This window comes from Electrophorus electricus, chromosome 11, assembly GCF_041902795.1.
Source record: "Electrophorus electricus isolate QZ-2024a chromosome 11, ASM4190279v1, whole genome shotgun sequence".
NCBI lineage: Eukaryota > Metazoa > Chordata > Actinopteri > Gymnotiformes > Gymnotidae > Electrophorus > Electrophorus electricus.
Genome location: NC_137507.1, coordinates 4689516 through 4712840, shown reverse-complemented (window position 1 = coordinate 4712840; position 23325 = coordinate 4689516). Strand labels below are relative to the sequence as shown.

The following is a 23325-nucleotide window of genomic DNA, read 5'->3' as shown; positions in this document are numbered from 1 at the left end:
AAATCACATAGAACCACATAGAACATATCAAAATCACATAGAATCACATAGAACATATCAAAATCACATAGAATCACATAGAACATATCAAAATCACATAGAACCCTTCAAAAAAAAGGAAAAAGAAAAAGAAAGAGAGCTTCAAACCAGCAGAACGGTCGCTGAGCCACAGAGGCTTGGCGCGACTACACTGCTCCAGCCCATCTGTTCTAGGCTGGCCGAACACTGCCAAGAATCAGAGCTCTGCAAAGAAAGCTAAGGGTTTGCACGAAAAAAATACATCCAAAAACGGATGAGACTCTGAAACACGAGAAACATCCATATGCGGGTCCCCGTAATTTATATAATTCCATACAATTTAATAGCAAAAGGCAATACAAAGGGCAAAAAAAAGCAAAGAGTAAAATTTCAAATGCAGAGCAGGGTCAAAAACAAGAGAAGATAGAGAGCAAAATGGCAACAGTACAAAAGGGCTAGGCATGGATCACAGATGTAAAACACAGGCTACGTTCAGTACACAAGAGACTCAGCAGAGCAAGAAACGTCTTGGTAATTCTGACTACTGAGTTGGCAATACTTCACACAGATTAGCATAACTGGTGGTTTAAGCAGGGAGACTCAACGGATAATGTTAAACAGGTAAGTACAACGTAACTATGGAGACAACACTAGTATTCGGGTGAGGCTCTGGTGGTCAGAAAGGGTAACGCTGACACCCTCGTTTTAGAAAATGACCCTATCCACAGACACACTGGATGTCCATTTCAGCAACTCGATTCTCTGAGGGCACCATCTCTGTTCGAGCCATGCAGGGAAAGGACAGAGAGGCCACAATGACCTCCACCACACTACAGTAAGAGGATGCCAGCAGGGTCCCTCATAAGAACCTTGACCACAGTGCATGCCGTAGAGATGATCTTTGATGAGCTTCCTGAAGCATATGTCTTAAGCCTAAGGAAACAGTAGCAGAAGTTGCTCAGTGTCCCATGCAACGTTGCTATCACTGAGTCTACTTTGATTTTATGCATAATCCATATAAAGTTGTTTGGTGCTTCATCTGTTCAGGCAAAAAGCAAACAGCTGAGTATTATCCAATCATCTTATCATTATGTGATCTCTTTCTTTTGGTTTTTATGAACTGTTTTTTAGGCATTGCACATTTTCCAATCACACTGGATATTGATTTCCACAAGTAGCCTACGAATGTCATGTTCCTCATTGCACGCATTGTTAGGTTATTACTTGCATTCATTCACTCATTATCCCACTCTTGCACATTGTACAAACCACACTCAAAACCTGTCGGCCTATTGATGTAAATAAATATTCGCTTTTATTGATGACATTGCATGTATAGTGTTTATTTTCCTCCTTGTCTCTTTGTAAAATATCACTGATCAACACGTACCAGTTATTTAATCTAGACGTATGCATTTAGGCTATAATTTATTCAATATCATTCTATCTTGAGCATATTTATATTAGCAAACCGAAAGAAGACATGTGTAGTTCACGAAAAACGACTACCAGAGGTATTGGATACGACTCGCTCAGAATGACCCAAGCAAAGATAGCTAGGTTATAAGAGGAGATTTACTCAGTTCTGCATATTTTAGGCAGTATAAAATTGACGTTGTCGGAACTCAATTCAAATATATTTTAATTAAAACATAGGACTAGAAGCTGAAAATGTCCTTTAAACATTTTAAAAACATTAACACATTGCTCATTGGTTTGCCTAAATAACTGTTTCTAAACAATGGAAATGATAGTAAATGTTCTAAGAATATCGAACACTAACATATCGAACGGTACGCATAAACGCATTAATCGTAGAACTTCTGACGTCATATAGTGCGCGACCACACGCGCGCGCCCCAAAGAGTTGGCGGCACCATTTTGGTAACAAAATATTAGCTAGCTGGCTAGTTAGCCTTTGTAGGCGCGTGAAGAAAGTTGCATTTGATTGACCGTCATGTGTCTTGCTCACGATGTATTGATAATATAGCGCGTAAACATACAGATACAGGCGATGGTCATATAAAACTGGTCGAATGTAGCTAGCGGGCTACATGTAATCAGTGCTGGGTAACAATACCAGGAACAGGCCTAGGAAGAAGGAGTCGCCGGCACTGGACAAGGCAACGAGCTAAGCGCTTCGGTTATCGGTGTTTGTTTTTACCATTGCCTGCTGTAGCTAAGTGATATTCGTCATACTCGTTCGTGTTCAGCAGATTCTTTGTAAAGTTGACTAGCCGTTCGTTCGACGCACAAATGGACGGTGGAGATGAATTCTTTTCAGGGAACCACTCAGGTAATATCAGATAACCTTGAATCTGTCGTTTAGCGTCACTCTTTAGCTATTCGGCGTTGTCCTTTTACGTTTTTAGCTCGAAAATGACAGGGCTGAAGGAAAGAGTCTGATTTGAAGGTGATCATGTACGATCATGTTTCTTAACCGTGGACGACACCTGTAATCACTTATTTATAAAGCTTAGGTTAACAACGACGATCCATTTTTTAGATTAGACCGCCAACATGGATTTTTCTAATACTATTCAGCGTTAGCTAGCTAACCATCTAACCCAGTTAGCTGTCTGTCTGCTTCCTGCCACAGACAGGTTGTTTTTCTTACAGTTCAATTGCGCATCATGCTAATCGTCTTTATTTGTTACTTTCACTTCAGTTGAGCAGTTAATAAACTGCTTTTTTCTTTCATTTCCTGTCTGGTAAGAAACGTATTTAGCAACAGGTATGACATTTTGTTTTTATACTGTCGTCTTGAAAAGTATTTTTAGCTGTGCTATGTCATATTTTGTGGCGGAAACTATTCAGCAGACATATCAACTTCAGCATGCTAATTGTGCCTCAAGGATTTAGTAGTGATCCATCTTTGTCACGCTGGTTAACGCACAATGAGAATGTTAGGTTAGCTGTAAGAAGTCTTCAGCATGTGGGCTGTGTTTTACTGGTACTTACATGAGCTTGGATTTGCGCACCTACTGGTGTTTTTGTAGATGACGGCAGTGGCACACCGGTGCAGGACGAAAATGCTGTGGGGTCCGACCTGGAGGAAGAGGAGATGAGGGGGGAGTCGCGCCAGTCCGAGGTTAGAAAGTCTTCTGACCATGACCTTTGATCCCTTAACGTTTGTTTTCTCCAGGGTCCACTGGTCAAATTCCAGACAACTGTAAGTCTTGTTTGTTTGTTGTGAAGGATGAAGGCAGTGACCGGGAGAGTGTGGCCGGCAGTCTGGTGCCCCCTGGTGGTGGTAGCGGTTCAGAACATGAGGATGGCAGAGGAAGACAGGTCAGCGACTCAGAGCCAGAAGCACCCCACCACGCTGACAGTGAAGACGATGGTGAAGACTCCCCAACGAAATGCAGGGGGAGCCCATCAGAGAGAGAGGAGCAGCCAACAGCACGTGCTAGCGAATCAGATTGTGAGGACCCACGCAGGGGAGAGAGCCCTCGCTCGGACTCGAACTCGGACAGCGAATCTGATGGGGAGAAGTCTAGACAGAGGACTCGGGGAGAGTCAGAGGGAGAGGATGGAGATGAGGGAAGGAAAGATGGAGAGGCCGGAGAGTGCGATGCCAAAGCTGCAGTGCACTCCGACAGTGAGGAAGAGGAGAGGAAGCCAAAAGAGGAAGCGGACAGTGAGCAGGATGAAATGCACACTCAGCGTACTATCGCAGACAGCGACGATGAGGAAAAGCCAGGTACGTTAACCTGGTGTGCACAGTGAGAAATGTTCACGCCAGTGTTTCTCAGCACAGGTGTATTGGAAGCTAGGTAAGAGCATAAATGTAGACTGTAGGATCATGCCTGCTGAGCTGAATTTTAGCAATATCTGAATCTTAAATAGTTTTAGAGGTTGTCCTGATTGTACCTTGTACTGAAACAAACTATTTTGGTTTTAAAGAACTGCATAAATCTGTGCTGTTTGCACCGATGCTGAATTATGCTTCTTGGTAGCTCAGGAGCTTAACTCTAAGATGTAGCAAATCTCTTCCTTCAGTGAAGAGGAAGGCGGCCATTCTCTCTGACAGCGAGGATGAGGGGGAAATGAAAGGTACAGTGCTCTCGTTTATCACTTTCAACCCCACCTTATCAGTCGTGTGACAAGGGTCTGACACAGGTGACCTCTCCACAGCCACAAAGAGACGAAGGGCTGTGTCGGATGATGACGAGTCAGCCAGTGAGGAAGGCTCGGAGGCGCCGGATAAGACCGTGGCCGCCAAGCTCCGAGAGCTGGGATCGGACAGTGAGGAGGAAGAGGAGAGCAGGATGGAGACAGACGCTGGGAAAAAGGACGAGAAGACACTATTTGGCAGCGACAGCGACTCAGAAAACAACGAGGAAGAGTGAGTGTACCTGCCCCCTCTGCTTTTTCTCCATCTCTCCTCACTCCATAATTTCTACATTCTTTCTTTCACCACCCATGTATGAATAGTTTTAGCTTTTATTGTGCTGACTGCTGTTGACTGTTGTTGAACTTGATGGCTATGTTGCATGTGCATGTCTTTGTAACGAATGCCATCTGTGCCCCATAGGAAAATGATTGCGGATATCTTTGGGGAGTCAGGAGATGAGGAGGAGTTTACGGTAAAGCACTCCAGTCTGTCCCATAACTTACCTGTTGCCTGTTTTGTTGAGCATATCTGACTGTGTGTGTTTTTGTGCATGAGCAGGGTTTTAATCAGGAGGAGCTGGAGGGAGAGAATCAGCAATCTCACGCTGCAGGTCAAAAAGTGACAGCTGATGACTCTGATTCTGATGATATTGAGAGGGGAGGAAGAGAGTAAGTAACCATCTCTCACTAGTACACCCTAGCAAATTAATTATGCCTAATCTGCAGCTTTAAACTGTTTGTTTACTGCATAACACACTATGAACGGGGTCAGTGTAAAAACAAAACAAAACAATGTGGTAAAAGAGCGATTTCCAAAGCACAAAAACAAGAATAATGATAAACTTGTCTTACCCTTCAAATTTTTGCTTAAAATACAGCTCTGCTGTAACTGCTTAAATGTGAACGCATGTCACCAACCCTCATAAGATAATAAAAATATTTTTCTTTGCTCATTATATAGTTATGCTTAGCTATATTGCAAATGCCCACTTACAATAATAGGAATGTGCTATCTAGCCAATTTAACTGCAATGTTTGTTTTGCTTTAATTATGACGTCACCGTTAGCTGTTGCTCAACCTTGGAAATCTGCGTACGTGTTCATTTTTTCCTTTAAAATTATTGCACATCTGTGCTAACTGCTACTGTACACACAGCTGCTAAACTTTTGTCTTACAAATGACTACATGCCTGTTAACCTACTTGTATGTGCAAACCAGCAATTTTGTAACTTTAGCACACCTGTGTTAACACTGTGTACACCAATGCATCTATTCTAATGCTGTTCGCCGACATACCTGTGCTAACGTTGTGTTCATCTACACACCGGTACTAACCATTGCCAACAATCCTGCACAAATGTGACTTAGTCATTCGTACACCATTTCACAAGTGTACTTTTCTATGATATTAATGTGTGTTTGTATGTGTTTGTATGTGTGTGTATGTGTGTGTGTATCTAGCATGATGTTCATGTCTGATTTTGATATGATGCTGGCACGGAGGAAAGCTCAGAGTGGCAAGCGGAGACGCCACCGCGATGGAGGAACATTCATCAGTGATGCGGACGATGTAGTCAGCGCCATGATCACCAAGATGACTGAAGCTGCAGAGGTGTGCACGTGTGTTTTGTTTAAAGGCCAACTAGTAGAATCTGTGTAAAGGGTCCTGCCACGTCAGTTCTCTAGGGAGGTGTATACATTCCTATTTTACAGTGAGCTTGGGTTTCTTGAAAGGTGCTATATAAATATAACTTCATTCATTTGTTGTTTGACCATGTGAAACCCTGCAGATGCCAGTTGCTGCTTTAGTGTAACCAATTCTTTAGCTTGGGCACCTGGTTTGTGTTTGGCAGTGCTGAAACCTCTCTTCTGGCAACTGGCCTTCAGCACCCAATATAACGGAGAATATTGTTGTACTGTTCATTTTAATTAAATAGCAGATTGGCCTGGACTAGTTTGACCTTTCCTGGATGCATTTGTTTTACTAAATAAGTGCTCTCCGTGAACACGGTGCTGCAGGCAGACTGTCGTATACTTTGTCTGACGAGTTCATTGTGCTTCTTTTAGTTTGCCAATGTTATGTGGAAGAAAGTGATGTGGAGGTATTCTGAAATGTGCCTTTCTCTCTACACTCTGTCCTCAATACTAAGGAATATCCCCCTTGTGGATAATTTCTTGCCTTTAGTGAGAATGTAAATTCGATCAGATGTTTGGAGAGATGATGAAATATTTGTGTGTGTGTTCATATTCATGCTTGCAGGAGGATCGGACTCTAAACAGTCAGAAGAAGCCAGCTCTGAAAAAGTTGATGCTTTTGCCCACAGTTGTGATGCATTTAAAAAAGTAAGAAGCCCTTCAGTCCTCTCTATCTATTGAAGGGTGAACTGTGGCATTGCGTAAGTAAGTCTGTCCGCACCTTGATTTGGGGTTGTGTGTGTGTGTGTGTGTGTGTGTGTGTGTGTGTGTGTGTGTGTGTGTGTGTGTGTGTGTGTGTGTGGGGGGCGGGGTGTGTGTGTTCGCACGCTCATTCTTCAGGCAGGATCTGAAGGAGACGTTTATAGACAGTGGTGTGATGACTGCGATTAAGGAATGGATCAGTCCTCTACCAGACAAGAGTCTCCCTGCACTGAAGATCAGGGAGGAGCTGCTCAAGATCCTGCAGGAAGTGAGGCTTCCATCTCCACATATCACCCCACACTGATTTAGTCACAACATTAAACCCACTGACAGGTGACAGGAATAACATTTGATTATTATAACGGCACCTGTCAAGGGGTTGGATGCATTTGGCAGCAAGTGAACACTCAGTTCCTAAAGGTGCTGTGTTGGAAGCAGGAAAATGGGCAAGTGTGAGGATCTGAGCGACTTTGACAAGCGCCAGACTGTGATGGATAGACCACTAAGTCAGAGCAAAAAAATCTCCAAAATGTCAGGTCTTGTGGGGTGTTACCAGTATGGAGTGGTTAATACCTATCAAAGCAGTCCAAGGAAGGACAACCAGTGAACTAGAGACGCTGTCCTTGGCGCTCAGGGTGCGCTGATGTATATGGAGGTGTGAAGGCTAGCCAATCAAAGTGGTCAAACTGGTCAGAGAGCCTATGCTGACCTCTATTCACTGCCTAAAGTGTATACAGTGGGCATCTGAGCATCAAAACTGGACCATGGAGCAGTGGGAAAAGGTGGCTTGGTCTTTTGAATCACATTTTCTTTTACATCACGGGGTAGTGTATGCAGTGCTTAATAGCGGAAGAGATGGCACCAGGATGCACTCTATGAAGAAAGCCAGCAGAAGCAGTGTGATACTCTGGGTAATGTTCTGCTGAGGAATCTTGGTTCCTGGCATGCAGTGGGGGTAGTTATTTCTGTTGGAATGTATACAGTGGGGGTAGTTCTGTCTTGTGGAATACCTACAGTGGGGGTAGTTATTTCTGGCAGAGTGTCATTAGTAGGCTCCTGCTGCTGACTCACTGTAGACTTGGCAAAGCCCTTACTGCTAATGTTTTACTGGACACGCATGACTAAGAGACCGGATCCACCTGCTCAGTTTTCACATGTTCTGCTATAAATGGGACAGTGGCGAATTGGGGAAAAATTCTTTGTTTCAGTATAGCTTTTCTGTGTGTCTACGTCCGTGCATTCTGCAGTTGCCCAGTGTCAGCCAAGAGACTCTGAAGATGAGTGGAATTGGTCGAGCTGTCATGTACCTCTACAAACACCCCAAAGAGTCACGTCCAAACAAAGACCTCGCTCTCAAACTTATCAGTACGTATATACTCCCAACTTCCCATCAAAATTCTATGTATACACACAGACACCCACTTCAGTGCCAAGCATAGAGGACACGTTCACCCAACAAATGTAAGGGTTTGTTTTTACTCTGTTGTTAAGACACAGAACTTTGTGCCAGTTACTGGTCTGAGAAAAACTATGCCCGTTATATGGTTCAGAATAGTGTGGCATGACAACCCACTCCAGAATGTAGCTTGCATTTGTACTCTTCAGCAAACATTTCTATGAATACTGTTTGCTTAACAATTTAGCAAATACTTAATAATGCAGGGTAGGCACGAGCATGTCCAGGAAGTAGTTCTGACACAGTGGAGGAATACAGTCGTTCACTGAAATGCAAAGAAGGGGAAAAAAACATAAACATATTACACACGTCAACATTTTATTTTAGCATGTAATGCAAATGTGGGGGGGTGCAGGTTATTTTAACTGAGTTTTTAATTTACTTTTCTCATAAATACTTGGTGGTCAAAGATGAACTCCCTGTTTAATACATGCACTCAAACACACCTTGCTCATAAAGTTGGTGACAAATACACACATACACACTTGTCTGTGCTTGTGAGTAGCAGTATAAAGTGGATCATTGTTATAGCCATTTCTAATGAATTTGTGTGTTTGTGTAGATGAGTGGTCGCGGCCCATCTTTGGCTTGTCATCTAATTATAAAGGCATGACGAGAGAGGAGAGACAACAGAGAGACCTTGATCAGCAGATTGCCCCCCGCAGACGGCTCAGGTACAGATGCACTCATACAAACACATACGGATCTTGGACAACCAGGTACAGAGGCGCTCATACACAAACAAAGATCCTACACAAGAAGCCTTACTCACACATCGGTATATGGGGTTTTCATACTAATTTTCATGGACATAAACACAGAGCCAAGGGTGAACTATGCTGTGGGTATTGATATATAAATCTTCTGCCTTCATATATCATATTTCATGCTTTCAGTTTTTTCTCCATAGATCTACTCGAGTTTTTCTTTCACAGCTTTTTTAAACCACTCTGTTCTTTTCTCATTCCCTCCCCCTATTGTTACTTCCTCTCTCATCACACACATATACGTTCACACACACACAAAAGTGAGCCTCAGAAGGTAGAGAGGGCAGAGGAAACTGATGTCTTTGGCCCCCACCTCAGGTTTTGTGCGTGTCTGTGTGCGTGCCTGTGGGAGACTGCGCATGACTGCCCTGAATGCTCTGCATCGCAGTGCTTTGTCAGGTTTAATCTGTGTGTGTTTGTGTGTGATTAGAGGGGAAGGTTGTGAGCATTAAGTGTCATGAATATTTGCATGCATCTTTAACTGTAGTTACATTATTACGCACGTGCTAGTTTTCACTACACCACCTGATGTTTTCGTAAAAGTTAGTTGTATTTTCATTTCTGAAGAGGTTTTAGATTAAATTCATCAAAAAAATTCAGTAGGTAGACCAGGTGAATCAGACTGATTGATTTCTCCTGTGGTACTTTAGAATACAGTGACTAGTCTGCACAAGACCTTTTCGGAATAACAGACATCATCCGGGCACTGCTATCTTCCTCACTGTTCATGACAGTCATGGTTATGTGAAAGTATGGCAACCTCTGATATACTCCAGAACCTTTTCAGTGGTTCCTCTTCTTTGACTTGGTATCCTAATCTCCTTCCTCCTTCCTGCATCCACTCAACTGTTACTGCTGTTTCACTGTTCTTCCCACATGTATGTGTAGTGCATCATTCTATACAATAACTGGTTTTCCTTGGATCAAAGTTTTAAAGTAGTAATCATTTTTGTGAATATTAAAACAATCATTATGTGTATTTTCACTATGGTCACATAAAAAAGTCACCAGTGAGTTGACCGTAACAATGTGGTACATGCAGCAAAATCCCAGGAAAATCGTTAGTGGGGTGAACATCGATTTTAAAGCGTTTTGCTCTGAAAATATGTGTGCAATTTTGGAAAGTTTGTCAGTTTGAGTGCCAGTGTGTGGGAGTTCCTGTAGCGGTCAAATCCAACTGTGTACCAAGCACATGTCACACTAAGAACGCAATATGCTTCTGCTGTGGTGGAACACCCGCGGCATGTCTGTGTCTAGTCTGCTGAGCACACTAATCGCATACTAAGTGCTGTCATTTAGGTCTGGCTCTTAGCAGTATGCCTGTGTGTGTGGTCTTTACAGTTCAGGAGGACAGACACCTCGAAGAGATCTGGAGAAGGTGCTGACGGGAGAAGAGAAGTGAGTATTTCACACGCATCCACCCGGTGTATAAGTGTGTTCAGTTATATGCATAGGTATGATGATCAATGTCCTTTGTCATGTCTCTCTCAGAGCATTGAGGCCGGGTGACCCCGGGTTTTGCGCCAGGGCACGGGTGCCCATGCCCTCCAATAAGGACTACGTCGTGCGACCCAAATGGAACGTAGAGACAGACTCCAATCGGGTTAGTGGGAGTGGCTAGATTTTGAGGGGTTATGAATGGGATCTGATGGGAGGGGTTATGAATTGATAATGTGTACTGAAGAGAGTTTGCCAAGGGTGTTTTTAATTTTTTTTCTCCTATTCAGTTTAATTACATTGTATAAGCATAAAAAGGTTTCTGGGTGAAGGTGACTTGTATATTGTATAGGACAGCTGATGGAGGCCCTTTTGTACGATGTTGAGAATGTTGTTTCCTTTTGTGATAGTTTTGAGTTCTCGTTTATTGTAAGACTTTTAGATTTTAGTTTTTGTAGGTGACTGCACCATATGTTTTAGATTTTCAGCAGGTTCTAAGCAAGAAGGTGCCACTGGTTTGTTTAAAATTTCATGGATTCTGTCTTGCTTGCAAGTCAGCTACATGTACATATGAATAGTACACTAGTACATTAAGGTTTTAAGAGCTTGGACACAGTTGGTTGAGCTTTTGACAGTTTTGCTAGAGAAGCTTTTAAACAACTTAATTTTAAGAGGGAACTGCCTGCTTTTGATTAGTAGGAATAGTTATCATAGGAGGGGATTTAAGCCCCTGAAGTCTAACATTGCCATCAACCAAAAAAGGATATTGCAATGTTATAGTAATTACACTAGAGCTACTATATTCAGAGAAGTCTATAATAATTACAACAACAAAGAATAACTCTGGACCCCAGAGGGTTAAAAGAGGCATCAGTCGACTGGAGAAGCACAAGCGGCGCTTTGCCGAGCAGAGGAAACAGCGCCGCCCACAGGGAGCTGTGAAAATCAGCGTGGAGGGGAACCGCATGCCCCTGTAGTTGATGTTGGCAGCCTGCGGTGGTCAGTAAGTGGCAGTGTTCTGCATGCTGCACGGTGTGCAGTATGGTAGAGGAAGAGCTTGTCTCTCTTTCACCCCCCCCCCCCACACTAGCATAACACAGGGCTTTGGAGTGGGCATGGAGGCCAACAGTAGTGCACCTTTCAGGTTTAAAACACCTAGGACAGTTCACAAGCATAGAGTCCAGTCTTTTATGAGCTTATCCTGTCAGGGAAATCACTAAACAATTCAGTGCTTACACCCAGTTTATTGCAAAGTCATCCAGTTTTTTTTTCTTTAAAATTTTGCACATTTTGGAAATATTAAATATGTTTGCAAGGCTTGTGTGTATGGTTTATGGGAATGGTGATGAGGCTTGTACTGGGTGCCAGCTATGTCCAGTGGACAAGATGATCCAGTGAGCATCAGTGGCCACCAAGCACGACACTGCTTCCTCATTTAAGCAACTTCTATTAAAGTTGTGCGTATCCGTGCGCTTATGTGCATGTGTGTAACTGTGCGAGTGCACGTCTGTGCAGGGGCATGCCTGTGCATGTGACTTAGTATCTGTGCACTCATGCACATGCATGTGTGTATGCATGTCTGCGCGTGAATTCGTATCTGTGTAGTCATGCATGTGCATGTGTGTATACATGTTTGTGCACGTGACTTATCTGTGCCAGTCTGCCAGCGAGTGTCTGTGTGTGCAAGCGGGTGTCTGTGCTCATGTACACGCATGTGTGCGCACACCGGTTCAGGTTTTTAGGAAGAGCAGACCGAAGCGTCTAAGGTCGGCTTCAGGCTGGACGGTAGTGGTTTACTGTAACACAAAATACGTGACCGAATAGTTCCCTGCTGTATTTTTCACCCGCTCTACTCTCCTCCTCCTCAGGGTCCTATGAGGAAGAGCATATCGCGTGTAGATAAACAGATGCGACGCTTTGCTGACATCAGGCGCCTGACGAAGACGGGTCACGCTGTGAAGATCAGTGTCGAGGGCAACCGCATGCCCCTCTGATCCCCTTATGCCCTTCGTGTCTTGTTTATGCTTTTGTTAATTTTATTATTTTTTTCTATGATCCCGTAAGTCTGGATGTATATTATTGTTGTATGGTTGCTGAATTGGGCTTCATGGCAGAAGGAGCTGAAGGACTGTAATATAGCTAACATCTTAAATGGATGCAGGTGGATAATGTGTGTATGTCGATCTGCGTGGAGAATGACAGTGGCCTGCCTTGTGCTGTAACTTTGATAATAAACTGATTCCACATCATCTGTTGTTTTCCCCTCTTGGGTTTTGTGAAGGAAACAAAGGAAGAAAACAGAGTGAAGGAAACAGAATATTAGCATTCATGGTGTATTTTGCTGAGACTTGGTGTGCAAAGAATGTGCAGGTGACGTAAACTGACAGCACTGCCACCTGCTGGGCATTAAGTGCATCTTCTAATCACTTTCTGGAGATTTAGCCTCCTAATCTGCCCTCAAATTCAATCTGAAACTCCTGTGGCTGTAATTTTAAAATGCATCTGAATTCCTTGATCTGAAAATGTCCTAGAGGCGGGTGGTAGTTAACTTCTGCAAGGTGGGCACTCCTGCATTAGTGAATGAACAGAATACCAAGCCCTCATCTGATGCAACTCCAGTACAATCAGAGATAGGGTGAATCCAACTACAACAATTGTCTTATGTTCTCAGATTGCAATGATGTCTAATGCTAATTTAAAGAAGGGGGAGGGGGGCGAACTAGGGTTAGACATGACTACAGACTTCATGAACAATTTCAACAAGTTTTAGTGTTTTTCCTATTCTGACACACAGGGTCTTGCAAAAGTATTCATACCCCTTGAACTTTTTCACATTTCTTCATGTTACTCCTACAAACTTAAATGTATTTTATTGGGATTTTGTGATAAATGAACACAAAGTAGCAAGTCTGTGAACTGAAAAGGAAATGATATATGTTTTTCAAATTTTTTAATAAATAAAAATCTGGAAAGTGTGGCATGTATTTGTATGCATATTATTTGTATTTAGCCCCCTGTACTCTGATACCCCTAAATAGCATCCATTGTGACTTATTGCCTTCAAAGGTCACCAAATTAGGAAATAGAGTCCACCTGTGTGTAATTTATTCTCAGTATAACTACAACTGTTTTGTGAAATCCTCAGAGGTTTGTTAGAGAACATTAGTGATCAAACAGCATCATGAAAACCAAGGAACACACCAGACAGGTCAAGGATAAAACTGCGGAGAAATGTAAAGCAGTTTTAGGCTATAAAAAAAAAAATCCCAAGCTAGGAGTATCCCATAGAGCACTGTTCAATCCATCATCTGAAAATTGAAGGAGTATAGCACAACTGCAAACCTACCAAGACATGGCCGTCCACCTAAACTGATAGCCCAGGCAAGGAGAGCACTACTTAGAGAAGCAGCCAACAGGCCCATGGTCACTCTGGAGGAGCTGCAGTGATCCACAGCTCAGATGGGACAATCTGTCCACAGGACAACTATTAGCCGTGTACTCCACAAATCTGGCCTTTATGGAAGAGTGGCAAGAAGAAAGGCATTTTTAAAAGCAAGCCGTAAGAAGTCTCGTTTTCAGTTTGCCACAAGCCATGTAGGGGAGACAGTAAACGTGGAAGAAGGTGCTCTGGTCAAATGAGACCAAAGTTTAACTTTTTGGCCTAAATGCAAAATACTATGTGTGGTGGAAAACTAACACTGAACATCACCCTGAACACACCATCCCCACCTTTAAACGTGGTGGTAGCATCATTCTTTGGGGATGCTTTTCTTCAGCAGGGACATGGAAGCTGGTCAGAGTTGATGGGAAGATGGATGGAGCTAAATACAGGGTAATCCTGGTGGAAAACCTGTTAGAGGCTGCAAAAGACTTGAGACTGGGGTAGAGATTTACCTTCCAGCAGGACAATGACCCTAAACATACAGCCAGAGCTACAATGGAATGGTTTAGACCAAAGCACATTCATGTGTTAGAATGGCCCAGTCAAGTCCAGACCTAAATCCCATTGAGAATCTGTGGCAAGACTTGAAAATTGCTGTTCAGACACTCTTCATCCAATCTGACTGAGTTTGAGCCATTTTGCAAAGAAAAATGGGCAAATATTTCAGCCTGTAGATGTGTAAAACTGGTAGAGACATACCCCAAACGACTTGCAGCTGTAATTACAGCGAAAGGTGGTCCCACAAAGTATTGAGTCAGGGGGGCTGAATACAAATGCACTTTCCAGATTTTTATTTATTAAAAATTTTGAAAACCATGTATCATTTTCTTTTCACTTCACAATTACTTGCAATTTCACTTTACAATTACTTTGTGTTCATTTATCACATAAAATCCCAATAATACATTTAAGCTTGTAGGTGTAACATGAAAAAATGTGGAAAAGTTCAAGGGGTATGAATACTTTTTCAAGGCCCTGTGCCTGGCTCACCTCCACGAATGCAGTTAGCTCTGTTATAGTACAGGACCAAGACTGGGAATCATTGAGCTATAGCAGTGAAATGAGCTGTGAGAAATTCAAACCAATGTTACTATTGGAGTAGTAACAAATTTTGCTTTAAAGCTTTTCAGGTATATAATGTGTATGTCATAGTTAATACTGTGTAATAATGCACGGCCAGAGCACGCATTTAACCTTTCTGAGTGAGGCATGCTCCCAATAGCCTCACTGCCATACCACTTCTGACAGCATTTGTAACAAAGGCCCAGTTCTGACCACCACACCAAAGAGCCAGTGCTCTGGCATAGCAGCCAGAGCACCCATTTATCCTTCCTAACCGACGGTCTCCATCGCACCTCATAATTTGTCGGCCTTGTAGCAGACACGTCAGTAATATTTCACCGCCACTTGAGGGTGCAGCAACATAGATTATTCCATACATTGACCGCTCCAAGCAATGCAAAAGCGCTCGCGTCTGTGTTGACTGCCATTATAATATGGAATACAGTCGTTACGCTTGTCTGCGTTGATATAGATGTATAGACATAATGTAGTTAGAGCTTGGTTAACCATTTCAATACATTTATTTTACACTTTCTGTTTAAAACTATTTATTTGAATTCACTTTAACCAATTAATATTTTCGATTTATTATTACATGTATGCTAAAATGACAAATCCCTTAAAACACTGAATTGTAAATCTTTTCTAATTCTAATTTCGGTTTGGCAGTTTCGCCATTTTAAGCTTGTCGCCATACCCACTTTTGCATTTTTTGCCACTTAAGATATAATGGGATACTAACAGCAGAAATAAAAAGTCCCAGAGCAAGGAGCGTGCGCAGAACGAGAGAGAGAGAGAGAGAGAGAGAGAGAGAGAGAGAGAGAGAGAGAGAGAGAGGACATATAGTTGAGGCAGGTGCTTTTTGCTAATCTCCGAAGGCAGGTCGTTTGCATTTTTGCGCAGAAGAGTCTTTCACCACCACGATGAGAGCGGGCGACTCGGAATCTTCGGCCGTGCTGGTCTCTGTCCTGCTGTGTATATGCGGAGTGGTTTCAATGGGACAGAATGACACGGAACCTGTTGTTTTGGAGGGAAAATGCCTGGTCGTGTGTGATTCGAACCCATCCGCAGAGGGAGGAGTGACTTCGTCGTTTGGAATATCTGTGCGAGCGGCTGGTGCAAAAGTGGCATTCTCTGCCGTCAGGGGAACCAACCACGAACCATCTGAGATGAGTAATAAGTCCATGACCATCTATTTTGATCAGGTCAAACTTCATTTCTATTGTTTGCAAACTTTAGTAGAACTTCACCTTTCTTTGCGCATTTACGCATATGACTCAGGTAGCTTGAATTACTGCTTCTAGCAAACAAAAGGAGTCTGTTGAATGGTCAATTTTTTTCCAGCACTGTTCAGACGCTGAGATATGTTGAAACAATGGATGATGCACATTACTGCTTTCTTAAAGAGATGATTTTCCTCTTGCAGGTACTCGTGAACATCGGCAACCATTTCGATCTAAAGGCGAGCGTATTCCAAGCTCCCAGACGCGGCATTTATAGCTTCAGCTTTCATGTCGTAAAGGTTTACAACCGACAGACAATTCAGGTGAGACATTTGACGAACCAGATGCTTTCACCTTTCTTTAAGATGTGTTCAAGGCTGTAATTCATCGGATCGATTCCGATGAATCGTATCAAATCCGTTTTCACTTACCTATTTTTCATGAACATTAGGTAAATCTGATGCACAATGAGTACCCAATAATATCGGCGTTCGCTGGCGATCAGGACGTCACGCGCGAGGCAGCAAGTAACGGAGTTCTACTTCACCTGGAGCGCGAGGACAGACTCTATTTGAAACTGGAGAGAGGGAATCTTATGGGCGGCTGGAAGTACTCCACATTTTCTGGCTTTCTCGTTTTCCCGCTTTGACTTCCAAACATTACAGAGCACCCCTGTTGATGAATGACGAGCATGGCGTACCATCTGTTGTGAAAAGAAACCGTTACCTGCGGACAAATTCCAAAGGAATTTTTATTGTTTTAACAAGATTATAACTAGTACAGCTGTGTAACGTTTCTCTGCCACTGGATTCGGGAGCGAACCAAACTTTATCGAACAAGGAACCCAAACTGTGTGCGTAAAGTGTTGTATAACGACTGTGTTTAAATAACAACTGCAATGTAGGCATAGGTTATTGTTTCAAATACTTTTTTGTATGCAAAGCATATTTTGCACGGATTGTGAGTTGTTCAGTGCTTGACCTTGACTCTTCCTATAGCCAATACTGGTCCACATAAATTTGTGTTCAGGAACACAATGTAGCATAAAGCATTTCTTTTCATTGCTGTTGCTCTGCCTATTGCAATATCCTACATTTTAAATCACTTGAATGTATATACCAGTATCTTGCCATAAACACAATGAATGTAATCATTTGTTCTTTTGTTAAATTCAACATAAACAAAATTCGTGAGAGTCTTGGCCTATATTTTGTAAAATAAAAACGAATACGTTTAAACACGAAAACATCACTTAAAATGATCTTATTCTGTTATTTTTATTTGGAAAATAAACTTCCGTTGATCAACTCTCTTTCAGTGGTCAGTTACATCCAATAACAAAAGGTGAGAAGAACGGGTGCTGGGTTCTGAAGCGTTCTTGGCGTGTAACGGGAAATGCACATACCCCGGGAGACGCTTGGGTTTAAGCATCTTGCCCGAGGCGCTACAGAACCCACCATCCCCGCCCAGCCTGAAATTGAGTCACTGTATTAAAGGTATTTGCTCAAATCCTTATCCCAGTGAGCCTTAAACGACATTTTAACGTTCTGACAAAATGTATTTAAGGCTCAGATATCCTAAAATGCCTGTTTGGGGGGTGTTTTTTAAATTCCTGTAATATGGTCTATTTATATTTTCATGTGGACTATTATTTGGCATTTTATTGAACTTACAGAACACTATTTAAGGCAATATGAAATGTTCCTAGAGGGCAGCTTACAAAGTATGAATATTACAGATGATCAAAATATATAAAAGTTATATCTAGTTTTACAATCATCATTGTGAACATTTTAGAGGTTAGTCACACCACTGTAACAAAGGCTGAAGGCCTTTAACCTAGAAAGTCTAATACAAATGGCCCAAATGTAACAAAGGCTGAGGGCAGCCACCCTACTCAGGACAGGAGGTAAACACCTTCCTAAGTAATCGTCTCCATCACAACCACCTCTACGTTTGGCTCTTCTGCTGAAGAAGCATACCTAAAGCCAAACCACCTTGTGCCTATATAGAGGACACCTAACAAATGACATCCATACTCAGAGGATTAATTTCAGCTGCCACCTCCTGACCAGGCTGCATACATTATTGGACACACTGAATTAGGTGGGTTAGTTATTACTTCTGTAGACATCTCCTCAGGGTTGTGAAAAGTTTGAGGAAGTAAACTGAGTCTCCACTCAGTTTCCACTCTGAAACAGGGGTGAGAGAGAGAGAGATGAGATGAAAGTGTTCACCACCCACTGAGATGAAGATTGGCATAGCACAGGAAGAACTGGACACTGTGTGGGTCTCCCTAAAGCAGGGGAACAAAACCCTGCTCCTGGAGATCTCCTCAAATACATCGCATCCCCTACCACCTACCACCGACCTACTACCTTGCAGAGTTTAGCTCCAGTGCTAATGATAGTGGATGATTCTATACATTTCCTGACCACCTAGCAGTTAGATTATCTAACTCTCTCAAAGAAGAATAATATGAGCTCAAGGTCTGCTTTACAATAATGTGGATTACATTAACTAATTGGGATGTCACTTCTGGACCAGATGAAGAAGGGCTCATGCGTCTTCTTAAAAACACAACAGGTTGAGCACTTAGGAACCCCTTTCATTTATAAACAACAATCTACAACAATCTTTGGACTTGGATTTGAATTCCAGGGTGCACTTCTGCACTGGTAAGTGGAGCTTTCACCAGCTTCACCAGCATAGGATTTTTTTCAAATACATGTTAATCTTAACCCTAGGTTATCATTTACCAAGGCTGTGAGCTTCTGAGACTTTGAGCCTCTGATTATTTGTAGCTTAATGTTTTTACTGAAGGACAGCTGAATGTCTGCATGAACATGAAGAGAATTATTACCATGGGCACAATTAAAAACTGCCAGAACAGCACTCTTCAAACGAGAGTGGTGGATTCGAAGAGCTGCAGGGTTGGTGTGGGTGTTTAACATCAAAACTGCACAGCAGTATAAATACTCCTTTCAAAAACAACACTCAAAAGGACAATTTTTTTTTCTGTCTTACAACATAAGATTATTTAGCTTGATGTGATTTACCTTTATTTGGAGCTCATTTTGAAAAAACTCAGCTTCTCTCTTTTGTTACTGGTACACAGACAGGCCTGGTAATATGCAAGCAAACTAGTTAAGTTAGAGGCATTTCTTTCTTCAGTCTGGGTGCCAGATGTAGGGTCTGCTGCCTATCTTGCTGTCTGGCTCTGCTCTGGAGGTAAACGTGGCCCAAAGCCCAAAAGATGTAAAAATTCCTCTCCTGACCTTTCTTTTCCTAGAATATGATGAAGAGTGAGCACATAACTCAACAAGACACATTGCTGCTCACTCAATATGACTCACTTTGGGGTGGGGGGGAAAGATGCCTATCTGAGTTTTTTGTCCTTGTTAGAAACAAAGAGTTCACTTAGAATTATCAAGCTATTATCTAATTATAACAAAAAAAAAAAAACAGACAGTAATTTATCGTGTTAATACAGGATACTAACACCAGTATAAATCAATTTTGCGGTATGTTTTTTCTCTTTTTTGTGGTATGAGGGGTACTAACCCAACAGTCATGAACACTCATTACAGCACAGCCTTTTTTTTGTCAGTATGATATACAAAACAACAGTCCTGTGGAAGAACACTGTTCAAAAAGCCATGCAGTGGGAGAAGCAGAGCAGTGACAGATTTACTGCACATCTTTGCCTTGTGACGATGCAATGTCTCTTTAGACGTTATTATAATTCCACAGGCATAGTTCTTTTCGTATGCGTGGGCTGTTATTGCACCTTAGAGTGCAGGTGCATCAAACTGAGATATTTCACAAACATGTTTGAAGTTCTGTATGGTACCAACATGCAGGTTCAGTATGAAGTAAGTGTACATGTACCATTCGAAAATTATTTTGAACAAACTCCTTTTCTGGTAAATGCTGTATTCCATATGAACATCATCTTAATCTTGTTGAAAACATGACATTCACATTCATGCCAATGTTCAAATCTTCAAAATCGATTTATACATATATGTAAAAGTTCAAAGATAAATCACAATAGTCACATAAAATGTATTTATATAGCACTTTTTACAACATTTAGCTGATGCTTTTCATTTACAGCATTTAGCTGTTTTTGTCCAAAGTGACTTACATTTATGACTGAATACAACTTGAGTAATTGAGTTTAAGATCCTTTCTGAAGGACCCACCAGTGGCAACCTGGTGGTGGTTGGACTTGAATTGGCAACCTTCCAATTACAAGTCAAGTACCTTAACCACTGAGCTACCACTGCCCCAACAGATGTTACAACAGATGTTGTCACAAAGCAGCTTTACAAATGTCCAAGTCCAAGCCAGGTAAAATCTCATCCACATGAACATTGGCAAGCGAAATTCAAAGATGTTAGTACTCTCGCTGATAACACTGCTTGAGCCCAATTCATTGAACAAATGACAGAAGCACTCAGCCTCAGCCGTGTGGACAGCAGCAGGGTTCTGAGTCATGAGCATGGCTCCTGTTTGAGGCTGGACATGGGCTGGACCAGTCCTAGTAGCTCCCCTAAATACATGCTGCATTCTCTCCTTTTTTAACTTCCACCTTGCTTTGTCTCCTCTTTGTCGTGTCTTAATGAGCACCTTAATGATCAGTGGCGTAGCACAGTCCTGCGTCCCCAGCAGAGGGAACAGCAGCCAATACTGAGGTAGCAGAAACAGGGGAAAGTGAAAATCTCAAAAACAGCGGTAGGGAAAAGACCTGCTGTGCTAATGAATGTTCCTGAGCTTTGAGAGCTCACTCTCTAGACACACAGACCAGATTCCAGGTTCCAAATCATGATGCCAAACAGGGACTCTGGAAATTAGTCATGGATCACACTTAAAATGTGTTCAGAATCCTGACTTTTTATCATTCTGTTTTATCAAGAGCCAACACCAGGTGAAAACATTTAATTGAGATCCTGTCTCGCTCCCTGACTCATTCTGTCTTTCTCTTTCTCTTCCTCATTACCTCCCTTCCTCCCTGCCCTCCACCCCCGCACTCTCTCTCTTCATACTGATGCCTCTCTTGCTGTGCAAGTAGCCGGCTTGTGCATGTGTCAGGACCTGCCCAACCTCAGTCCCGGCTGCGTTCAGATGGTTGATAGCTGTAGCTGCTCTCCTCTCCAGTGTGCTTGCCATGCAGGGCCCTTTGATGTCTGTCCCCCATGCTGGGACCATGCCGGGTCAGCAGAACTGGCCCGATCTGTGATCCATCCACACATGGCACACAGCACTCCAAATATGGCCCAAGCCCTGTAGACTCACGTCGAGTTGCCCTTTACAGTAGAACAGGACAGCTTTCTCTCTAGACAATCTCATGGTCTGCTACTGGCCAGGGCGTTTAGCTCCCACAGGATGTGGGTCAATCCCACTGCTTCCTGTTGAGCTGTGAACAACGCATCAGTGCAGGGGTTTGGTATAAGAACCTTAAAAAAACAACAACAGCTGTTCTCTTTGCTTTACTTAAGAGATTATTACAAAATGATCAGCAGGTCTGCATCTTCACAGTAAAAGCCATGTAATCATCATCACAGAGATGTAAAGTGGCCCTAGCACTAAGGCGCTGAGGTGTGAGTGCTGACAGAAGACAGAGGGGGCACAACAGAGCAGCACAACAGAGCAGCCACCCAGGACAGGGAATGGTGCAGTGCTTACACTAGGATTATAATTAAGTCATAATTAGTTGCTTGGTTCATCTGTGTCTCTCATGCACCTGGATTCATCTCATCAATCTCTGTTAGTCACAAAACACAGGTTAATTCACCGAAGGAGCCACAATGCTCTAGAGCTTGTGCCTCTAAAGTGCTAGTTTCCCATTTCTCACACTGATATTTATTGGCACGCATTACGAATTGATCCTGGAACTCAAAATGTGAGCTGTCCTGTATGCAGGGCTATGAAGTTATCTTAATGTACTGTATAATGTGAAAGCCAATTGTGCGATGCTGCGGGTGATGCCAAACTTGCACTCTGCATGCTCTCAGAATTCCTTCAAGAGCAGGAGACCAAGACAGCCAGAAGTCTGTGCCCATTCACTACCATCTCTTATTAGAAGCCGTGCACATTGTTCTCTGCACCGCTCCCCAACAGATTAATGAGTGCAGCTTCTGCTCCTCCCTTTTTTGTCTCGTAATGTAATTACGGTTTATGGCCCTTTAAACGGGGTGTTTAAATTCAGCGGTACCATTTGCATACTGGCTCACTGACAGACGATTGTTTTTGTCAAAAAAAAAAAAATTTCTTGGCAGGAACATATTGACTTGACTACTTTACATCCACTCCATCTAGAGCAATTTTACAGACCCCATCTGTCGTGATGTTCAGAGCACTTAATTGTGTATACACAGTACGCTATCATAAAATTTATGTCCAATTTGTAAGAAAAGTCCTTGCTCCACATTTAATGGCATTGCACATTTAAAACACCTTTTTTACAGTGAATTCAAAAAAGCTAGGTGATACAGCATGATACTGTGAGCACAAAGAGAAAAGATCAAAGAGCAGCATTGCAGATCAGTTAGAGAAAGAGAGGTTTGAATTGTAATAAAACAAGCAATCTTAGATTGTCAGTGAACACTGCATATCAGTACTCTGATACTTCAGTAATTTAACTTGGCTGCTTGAGATTTGTGTATCTTTTTGAGACTCTATTGACAGTCCTTTTGATTGGTTGTTTGTTTTTAAATCAGTTACTCTAGCAACCAGTCCGAGTTTTTTCCTTCACATGTATTTCCATTGTGCCTTGTTCTCCCAGCACTCTCATCAGTGACTCCCCTCAGAGAGAGCTCATCTACTAAGCTGTAGACCCTCATGCCAACAGCTCTGAGGATCTCTCACTAAAGGATGACTGTGGTGTAAATAATAAATAAGCGCATCTGCTGGTTCCTGCTTCTTAGCCTTTGCCTCCTTCTCATTAAGTCAGTGAGCCAGAGTTCGGAGGCTTCTTCTCGCTGCCGCTCATTGTCAAGTGTGCAGCACACTCCCAGCTCACAGAAATGATGCTTGCAACGGAGTCTCACAGATGCAGTGCTGAGGAAACATAGCCTAATCAATAATGTATGGCAGCCTGTTCCATGGACGAGCCCAAAGGTTCAAATGCAGAAGAAAACCATGAAATCGTTCTAAAGCACACATGTGATATCTGCCTTGGCTGGGTGCTTGTCTTCCTCTAGTAGAGGATCCACAGGGGATGCATGAAATTAATGAGACCACACATTTATTCTTGCCCGCAAGTGAGAATCTCAAACACCTTCAAAAGTGGAAGCATCTAATGAATGTCTTTTTCATGAAGATGGACTTCAAACTTTTAGTAATCATAACCAGTCATTATGAAGGCTCCTTACATAATAGCAGTAAATATTTTTATACCA

At 42.5% G+C, this 23325-nt stretch overlaps 2 protein-coding genes across 7 annotated transcripts; both read left to right on the top strand.

Moving 5' to 3' along the window:
• The first annotated feature begins 1869 nt into the window (after positions 1-1869).
• On the top strand, positions 1870-13167 carry iws1 (interacts with SUPT6H, CTD assembly factor 1). 6 transcript variants are annotated; one of them, XM_027011040.3, is made up of 17 exons: positions 1870-2314; positions 3018-3109; positions 3217-3721; positions 4021-4074; positions 4156-4366; positions 4556-4607; positions 4694-4803; positions 5597-5747; positions 6396-6478; positions 6671-6800; positions 7780-7897; positions 8551-8662; positions 9017-9073; positions 10097-10153; positions 10247-10358; positions 11047-11191; positions 12061-13167. In XM_027011040.3, exons 1-16 carry the CDS (start codon positions 2275-2277, stop codon positions 11167-11169), a joined length of 2007 nt encoding a protein of 668 aa, XP_026866841.2. In that variant the 5' UTR covers positions 1870-2274; the 3' UTR covers positions 11170-11191; positions 12061-13167. The 6 variants fall into 6 exon arrangements, 5 of the variants coding, with proteins under 5 accessions (XP_026866841.2, XP_026866840.2, XP_081579247.1 ...); XM_027011039.3 differs by having other exon boundaries at positions 11047-11195; XR_014125954.1 differs by lacking the exon at positions 11047-11191 and having other exon boundaries at positions 9017-9078; positions 12061-12088.
• Positions 13168-15505: 2338 nt separating this feature from the next.
• On the top strand, positions 15506-17209 carry cbln2a (cerebellin 2a precursor). The gene is made up of 3 exons (XM_027011043.2): positions 15506-15901; positions 16123-16242; positions 16371-17209. The coding sequence occupies exons 1-3, from the start codon at positions 15620-15622 to the stop codon at positions 16566-16568; spliced, it is 600 nt and encodes a 199-aa protein (XP_026866844.1). The 5' UTR covers positions 15506-15619; the 3' UTR covers positions 16569-17209.
• Positions 17210-23325: the final 6116 nt, after the last annotated feature.